Raw genomic sequence first — 10,000 nt, forward strand, 5'->3', positions numbered from 1 at the left:
CGTGTGTGTGTGTGTGTGTGTGAGAGAGAGAGAGAGAGAGAGTGTGTGAGAGACTTACCTTCAGTGGCGATGGCAGTGTTGCATTCTTCAAAGTCAATAGGATCTGATAAGACAGAAAACACTCATTTAGGTTCATTTGGCATTTGCTGGCAGCGCCTTAAACCCATCACACACACACGACCCATCATCACACACACACACACACAACCCATCATCACACACACACACACACACACACACACACAACCCATCATCACACACAACCCATCATCACACACACACACACACAACCCATCATCACACACACACACACACACACACACACACAACCCATCATCACACACAACCCATCATCACACACACACACACAACCCATCATCACACACACACACACAACCCATCATCACACACACACACACACAACCCATCACACACACACACACACAACCCATCACACACACACACACACAACCCATCATCACACACACACACACAACCCATCATCACACACACACACACACACACACAACCCATCATCACACACACACACACACTCACACAACCCATCATCACACACACTCACACAACCCATCATCACACACACTCACACAACCCATCATCACACACACTCACACAACCCATCATCACACACACTCACACAACCCATCATCACACACACTCACACAACCCATCATCACACACACTCACACAACCCATCATCACACACACTCACACAACCCATCATCACACACACTCACACAACCCATCATCACACACACTCACACAACCCATCATCACACTCACTCACACAACCCATCATCACACTCACACAACCCATCATCACACACACCAACAAGCACACTCACACGGCTTGGCAGGAACAGAGGGTCCAGCTTGGCACACACACGTTAAACTAAGTGTTCTCTGCTGAACCCAGAGGGCAGACAGGATCAATGGCAGAGTCAACACAGTGTCTGGTAGCCATCAGCAAGATGTGACTCTCTATCCTGAACCAGGGCAAATACTACAGCAGACATTCATATCCCTCATGGACACATACACTACAGCATGCTCCACACACACACTACAGCATGCTCCACACACACACACACACACACACTACAGCATGCTCCACACACACACACTACAGCATGCTCCACACACACATACACTACAGCATGCTCCACACACACATACACTACAGCATGCTCCACACACACATACACTACAGCATGCTCCACACACACATACACTACAGCATGTCCACACACACATACACTACAGCATGCTCCACACACACATACACGACAGCATGCTCCACACACACATACACGACAGCATGCTCCACACACACATACACGACAGCATGCTCCACACACACATACACGACAGCATGCTCCACACACACACACACACACACACTATTCCTCAGTCACTTTCTCTCTCTCTCTCTCACACACACACACACACACACTACAGCATGCTCCACACACACACTATTCCTCAGTCACTTTCTCTCCCTCTCTCACACACACACACACTTTCTCATGGACAGACACAGATCTCGAAGACATAATTTAAGTTCTACATAGGCCTACTGTAAACCTGCACAACAGAGACAAAACCACTCTAAAACAACCAATCAACTAAAATGGCACCTGGCATGCAAACTATGCCAGGTGGCCAGACAGAACCCACTGACCTGCCCTTTAGTACACACAGAATGGCTCATAAGGCCACACACACACACAGAGTAAAAACACACACACACAGAGTAAAAACACACACACACACAGAGTAAAAACACACACACACACACACACACACACAGAGTAAAAACACACACACACACACACAGAGTAAAAACACACACACACAGAGTAAAAACACACACACACAGAGTAAAAACACACACACACAGAGTAAAAACACACACACACAGAGTAAAAACACACACACACAGAGTAAAAACACACACACACAGAGTAAAAACACACACACACAGAGTAAAAACACACACAGAGTAAAAACACACACAGAGTAAAAACACACACACACACACAGAGTAAAAACACACACAGAGTAAAAACACACACACACAGAGTAAAAACACACACACAGAGTAAAAACACACACACAGAGTAAAAACACACACACAGAGTAAAAACACACACAGAGTAAAAACACACACAGAGTAAAAACACACACACACAGAGTAAAAACACACACACACACACAGAGTAAAAACACACACATACAGAGTAAAAACACACACACAGAGTAAAAACACACACACAGAGTAAAAACACACACAGAGTAAAAACACACACATACAGAGTAAAAACACACACACATACAGAGTAAAAACACAGAGTAAAAACACACACACACACACAGAGTAAAAACACACACACACACAGAGTAAACACACACACACACACACAGAGTAAAAACACACACAGAGTAAAAAACACACACACAGAGTAAAAAAAACACAGAGTAAAAAAACACACACGCACACAGAGTAAAAACACACAGAGTAAAAACACACACACAGAGTAAAAACACACAGAGTAAAAACACACACACAGAGTAAAAACACACACACAGAGTAAAAACACACACACAGAGTAAAAACACACAGAGTAAAAACACACACACGCACACAGAGTAAAAACACACAGAGTAAAAACACACACACGCACACAGAGTAAAAACACACAGAGTAAAAACACACACACAGAGTAAAAACACACAGAGTAAAAACACACACACAGAGTAAAAACACACACACAGAGTAAAAACACACACACAGAGTAAAAACAAACACACACACACAGAGTAAAAACAAACACACACACACACAGAGTAAAAAAAACACACACACAGAGTAAAAAAACACACACACAGAGTAAAAACACACACACACAGAGTAAAAACACACACACACTGAGTAAAAACACACACACACTGAGTAAAAACACACACACACTGAGTAAAAACACACACACACTGAGTAAAAACACACACACTAGGCTACAATACAATGTGAGTAAACACACAGAGCTTGTGAGCTGGTCCAATCTAAATCTTACCAACACAGTGATAATACATAATCATCATTTAATAAATAGATATGTTTTAAAAACAACAAATTGCCAAATCTGCTGGGAGGAATGACCTTGATCTAATCTGGAGCCGAACCAGACTCTGATTTTCACAACAACAACAATTATTTATATAGAAATTGAAAAAGTACCTAAAGAAAAACAACAAAGATCACGCTTAATTTAATGTTCATCAATTCTACATATTTACCTCCGAGCTCTTGCACTTGGAATGCCTCGCTTCGAGAGCGTCTGGAGAAAACATTAACGAGGGGTTTTCATAGGGTTGGATATGCGTTATCCCACACACGCAAACACATATACAAACACGCTATTGAAAAAGTAGCGGAAAAACCAAGAGCAACACTCAGGATGAATATGCGTGTCAATCAATGGACTCCATATGATTTTAGAGTCAACGGTTTGAAAAGCTATTGTCTTATGGTTATTATAAGTAAAGATAGTAAGACGACAGTGGCGTGCCGTGGACCTGGGGCCTGGGCCTTCAGTGAGGTCCTACACAGTCCCACCCGAATGAATCCACCTCTTATTACCATCATTATGATGCCATGGCTCTAGACACTATACATTTAGACAGAAACGCAGTATAACCAGGCGTTGCGTCACCTTGAAATTGACAAAATGACATTTCAACAGTGTTTACCCAAAAACATGACACAATCAATGAGTCTTTTCAATATTTCCCTATTTTTCTTCACCTTTTCATTGTGCAGCTCCGTTGCCCTGCGCGCTTGTTCGTTGAGCTGTAGATCCACTCAGGTATCCCCAAAAGTTTTCAAAAGCACCATTGCTTGTAAGTGCCCAGACGTACTTTGGTGTCTCGTTGCTGAGCTAGTGTGGCTCCAAACACCAAATCGATCACTTGCAAATAATAGGCATTCCCAGCAGTACAGTTTGCAGTGCTTCTCGGAGCCTGTGAGCCATTGATAGCGCTCGTAGTTCGGCGTCGGTCGACCTCTCCTTACAATGTCTAACTTTTCTTGAAAAGTTCGTCTTGAGAATGGCGTTATAATTATATCCTCGACCAAATCGATATCTTCTCCTCCTTCCGCCATTGTGGGTTGAAAAAACAGCTTAGTAGTACGCAAATTAATTTGTTTATCAAATTCAGTTTCCTAGATCTGCATAGACCTGCTTATAGGACCTGCCTCTCAATATTGGTAATCCAATCAAAAGACTTGCACGTACTACGCCTGCTAGCTGGCTCCTGTGTAACACTGGAGCCAGCCAGCAGGCGTACAATAGCCAACTCTAAAGCTGATTGGTTGACACTAAATTTTCATTTCCATTCACTTTAAGCTACAAGTGCCCGCACTGTTGATTCTGAAGACCTGAGGGCAGATTTTAGACCCCTGGCAACACATGATGGCTGAATATGATTGGATAAAAGATCTAACATAAAGACCAGCCCTCCAAATCTCAACCTGGGGCTGGAAGCAGTGCAACCAAGAGGAAAGCTATAAAATGAAGAGTATAACTCTTACTCTGGGGAATAATTTAATACATATTTGTGGGAAAATATATTTTAAAAATATATATATTCTGATGATGTTTAGGCCAGCAGAGAAGGCCTTGCTGGCCCTGACGACCCACCACTGTAAGACAATGAGTGTGAAATTAGGACTTTTACTTTGTTTTAACTGAAAACATAAAAATAGAGGAATAATTCCTCTGAATAAATGGTTAGAGTGGCATTATCTATAATACATGGAATAAATGATATTTTGTTAACTACGTTATTGAATCTGTCTGTTGATTTAGAAATGAGGGGTTCTGTGAATACACAGCCTATTCATCACAACACAGATTGGTTCCAAGTTCCCCTTTGAGCGTTTATCTTCTTAAAAGCTAATGCACGATCAGGACACAACGTCTTTATTTACTACCCTATGGCAGACCACGGAGGAAGAGAAGAGAGGGTAGGCCAGTCCCATGGCACTAAAATGTCTTGACCTGAAAAAACAAAGCTAATGATATATTAGTCCAGTGTATATGGCAACAGCAGTTCGATGCAGCCTTCCCCAGACAATGTCAGTTGTGGGCAAAATGCATCGTTCGACATGCGCAGCGCTTGGAGAAGCTCAGGGAAGCGGTAAGTCAAGAGGTGAAGAGGGAACCATAACCTCCAACAGTAATCAGCAGTTGCTGGTGTTGCCAAATACCCATAATCACCAATTCTAAGACAATAATAATAAACATATTTGAATAATAATGTCTGAAGACCATACTTAGGCGCCTCCACATGATGACTGACTAAAACAGACAACAAATTTAAGCACAGGGGAGGAACCTTTCGCTGACAGCATCCTACATCTGACAATATTTACACACACTGACTACAGCAAAAAACCTACACCACACGCCAATCTTACCTAAATCTGCACAGTTGGCATTAGAATCTGTTTCAACATTTCATAAACAGACAGATGACTTTGTTGATGTAGAGGTTTCTTTTATCTTATTCCTCTCTCTGTGAGGGAAGCATGCAGTCACGCATGAGCGGAGGATGGCTTTTTAAATTGCATATGCTTCACATGGAGCTCGGAGCGGGAAAGAGAGGAAGAGGGGTTTTGCGTGTCTGGCTCGCCGCCAGTTGACAGCTCAGCTGGATATCAGTGAACACTACGAACCCCCCCACCTAGCAGCGTGTCACTTTCACATTGTTTCCGTGGTTGACTGTTTATTCAACCTCTCTCTCTCTCGAAAGGCACAGGATCAGCCATCCGTTCAGCTATTTCATCAAGGGACAGGCAGGTTATTTTTCTGACACGGCCTCGGCCGCGGTGAGATCTCTAATGAACAGCTTGATACGGGTAGGAATTCTACAACTGCTTTCAGCCTTCAATTAATTCTGCTGTCAAAACAACTGAAGGCCGGCGCTGTTCAGACCCCATCTGGACACAGCGGTCAGCGGTCACCGTTTGTATACACACAAACACACCCCTTTGTGTCGCCTACCTGATGTGATGGGTACAAGCCCCTGGGAAAGCCACAATGGAAAACATTATATTGTAAGATTTCCCTTGCTTACCGTAGCATGTCATAGTTTACACAGAGTCACTGTTGAGCTCTTGATCCCCAAAAGAGCTGGCTTCTGGCTGCTTAGTTCAGTCTGTAGCCTAAACACAGCAAAGAGTGTGTTTGTGTGTGTGTGTATGCGCGTGTGTGTATGTGTATGCGCGTGAGTGTGTATGCGTGTGTGCGTGCGTAAAGCAAAGCCGCCCTGACCCTGTACTGGCCTGCATGGTGTCACATGCTAACTGGAATGTCCGGCCTGACCTGCCTACCTTTACAGCTACTGAGTCTGATGGCCTTCTACCACCTTTTGTTACTGCTCTCTCATTGGCTATATCTCTCTTATAGGCCTGTCCCCATCTTAAAGACAGGAAGTCACTTTAAAGGAAGTTGCGCCTAAGTAACCACTGATACAGGGTCAGATTCAGCCACATTGAAGGAGTAGGTATACTGTAAAAGTTACCCTAAGTAACCACTGATCTTCAGTCAGATTCAGGCTGTGCGTATGGGGAAATCTTACCTGGTCTCTCTTTGCCCGTCCCTTTACTGTCAGCCAGTTTCTGTATCAAGCCCTCCACAGAGGTGTTCTCCATGTTCCTCTCAAACTCTATACGGACCTGCAGAGGGACAACAACAAACACACAGGGTCATTAGGTGCGCTTCGTTTAACTTGGAGTTGCACTTTTGGGATGATTCCATTGGCTCCATTGTACAGGGTATACTGCTGTAAATCAAGCGCAGCTCAAGCATTCTGACGTATTTGACCCAGGTCCGGCATCAGTACAGTGAGGCATCAGAATGGATTACATTAAAGAAAGAAGAACTGATGGCAGAGTGGCAGACACTTGGAATCAGACACACTTTAACTGGTGTTGCTAAGGCTCTCTCCCTTCACTCTGGTGCTGTGGGCTGGTCTGACAGTCACTGGGCTGGGCTGAGCTGCTGAACAGTCATTGAGTCCATTGAGGGCTCACAATGTGGTAAGACCACTGGGTGGTACTTCTGTGATTAAAACATGGGGCAGTGTGTGTGTGTGTGTGTGTGTGTGTGTGTATCTGCTGTGTGTGTGTGTGTGATAGCTTGTGAGAGTGACAGCTCATGTCCTTGGGGACTGCTCTCTGGGTGCCTCGTTTTTAGAATACTCAGGAGGATTGACAAATGCAATATGGCTTTGTGCTTTTCACTGTATACTCCCTCTAAAAATGTGATTTAACCTTTATTTATTTAACTTGGAAAGTCAGTTAAGAACAAATTCTTATTTACAGTGACTGCCTACCCCGGCCAAACCCGGACGGCGCTGGGCCAATTGTGCGCCGCCCTATGGGACTCCCAATCACAGCCTGTTGTGATACAGCCTGGAATCAAACCAGGGTCTGTAGTGACGCCTCTAGCACAGATGCAGTGCCTTAGACCACTGCGCCACTCAGTAGCCCCTAAAGGACTGGACTACCCAGCAGTTAATTACAACTCTCTTGTTTAAAACTATTCTCTGTACAATGTGTCTCTAAGGCCTGTGGAGACTGGCTTACATAATGGTATGGTTTTATTGTTGTGGACAGAGTGTTGTTAGTGTTAGTGGCGTGTGTGTCAGAGTGTGAGTGTGTGTCTGTCGGGGGAGATGGCCCAGATAAATGACAAACAGGGACTGACTGGCTGTGCCATCTCGCCAAACGATTCAGATGTGCGTGATCCTGTAAACACAACAGCGTATGTCCACTCACTATCATAAAAACACACACTGTGGCCGCTCCCCCCATCACCCCTCAGCCTCGCGGGGGGATGAGGGTTGGGCGTGGGTTGCCGTGGCAAGGTAGAATGGTCACTCCAGCACACGTAATCTGTCAGGTGCTGCAGCCAGCCAGCCAGCTGCTTGCTGTATCCTGCTGCCGTGAGGGAACGTGCTGTGACGTCATCACCTGCCTGCGTGTCTCACACACACCCAGACAGACACACACAACAACCCCCCCTCCAACCCGCAGTGATTTTTCACAGATGCACAAAAACACACACACACCTGCAGTGACTCTCTGCACAGCATGCAGGCATATTGTTGTAAAGATTTTGAACCTGAATAATAATAATACTTTCAGTTAAAGTATATACATTCTAATATAAATAAATAGAATATAATAATATATGCCATTTAGAAGATGGTTTTATCCACATTTTGCACTACGGGTAGTCCCAGGAATTAAACCCACTATCATGGCGTTGACAAGTACCATGCCTCATCAGCTGAGCTAAAGACAACCATACACTCCTCTCAGAGCAGAATGTATTTAGATAACCTCTCTGGCTCCATGCAGTCTCTTTACATTCCCCCTCTCCACCACCTCATCTTTCCCCCTTTTCACTCCTCCTCTTTCCCCCCTCTGTTCCCCCTCTCCTCTGCCTCCCGTCTTCCTCCCCATCTTCCTCTTTAAACAGGTCAACATTCACAAGACAGATTACCAGGACGTGTACTCCGAGCATGCGCTGACTAACTGGCAAGTATCTTCACTGACATTTTCAACCTCTCCCTGATTGAGTCTGTAATGCCAACATGTTTCAAGCAGACCACCATAGTCCCTGTGCCCAAGAACACTAAGGTAACCTGCCTAAATTACTACCGACCCGTAGCACTCGCGTCTGTAGCCATGAAATGCTTTGAAAGGCTGGTCATGGCTCACATCAACCCCATATTCCCAGAAACCCTAGACCCACTCCAATTTGCATACCGCCCCAACAGATCTACAGATGATGCAATCTCTATTGCACTCAACACTGTCCTTACCCACTTGGACAAAAGGAACACCTACGTGAGAATGCTATTCATTGACTACAGCTCAGCGCTCAACACCATAGTGCCCTCAAAGCTCATCACTAAGTTAAGGACCCTGGGACTAAACACCTCAGGTGGTAAGGGTAGGTAACAACACATCCGCCATGCTGATCCTCAACACTGGGGCCCCTCAGAGGTGCGTGCTCAGTTCCCTCCTGTACTCCCTGTTCACTCATGACTGCACGGCCAGGCACAACTCCAACTCCATCATTAAGTTTGCTGATGACGCAACAGTGGTAGGCCTGATCACCGACAGCGATGAAACAGCCTATAGGTTGGAGGTCAGAGACGTGACCGTGTGGTGCAAGGACATCAACCTCTCCTTTAACATGATCAAAACAAAGGAGATGATTGTGGACTACAGGAAAAGGAGGACCGAGCATGCACCCATTCTCATCGACAGGGCTGTAGTGGAACAGGTTGAGAGCTTCAAGTTCCTTGGCGTTTACATCACCAACAAACTAACATGCTCCAAGCACACCAAAACAGTCGTGAAGAGGGAACGACAAAACCTATTCCCCCTCAGGAGAGGCATGACTTGGCATGAGTCCTCAGATCCTCAAAACGTTTTACAGCTGCACCATTGAGAGCATCCTGACGGGTTGCATCACTGCCTGGTATGGGAACTGCTCGACCTCTGACCGCAAGGCGCTACAGAGGGTAGTGCGTACGGCCCAGTACATCACTGGGTCCAAGCTTCTTGCCATTCAGGACCTCTATACCATGCGGTGTCAGAGGAAGGCCCTAAAAATTGTCAAAGACTCCAGCCACCCTCGACATACTGTTCTCTCTGCTAACGCACGGTAAGCGGTACCAGAGTGCCAAGTCTAGATCCAAGAGGTTTCTAAACAGATTCTACCCCCAAGTTATAAGACTCCTGTGCAGCTAATTAAATGGCTACCCAGACTATTTGCATTGCCCCCCTTCTATGCTGCTGCTACTCTCTGTTATCATCCATGCATAGTCACTTTGATAACTCTACCTACATGGACATATTACCTCGAAACTGGTGCCCCCGCACATTGACTATGTACCG

At 45.1% G+C, this 10,000-nt stretch overlaps 1 protein-coding gene across 10 annotated transcripts in view; it reads right to left on the minus strand.

Moving 5' to 3' along the window:
- The window catches only part of LOC129818148 (F-BAR domain only protein 2-like), a 93,923-nt gene that overhangs the window by 36,754 nt on the left and 47,169 nt on the right, over window positions 1-10,000 (minus strand). For all 10 annotated transcript variants that reach the window (XM_055873789.1, XM_055873792.1, XM_055873791.1 and 7 more), the window contains 2 exons: window positions 6,664-6,760; window positions 59-103 (listed from right to left, as the gene is read on the minus strand). In XM_055873789.1, coding sequence (XP_055729764.1) covers window positions 59-103; window positions 6,664-6,760 — 142 coding nt within the window. The remainder of the gene's footprint in view (window positions 1-58; window positions 104-6,663; window positions 6,761-10,000) is intronic.

The sequence above is a fragment of the Salvelinus fontinalis genome, chromosome 21, assembly GCF_029448725.1.
Source record: "Salvelinus fontinalis isolate EN_2023a chromosome 21, ASM2944872v1, whole genome shotgun sequence".
In the NCBI taxonomy this organism is placed as follows: Eukaryota; Metazoa; Chordata; class Actinopteri; order Salmoniformes; family Salmonidae; genus Salvelinus; species Salvelinus fontinalis.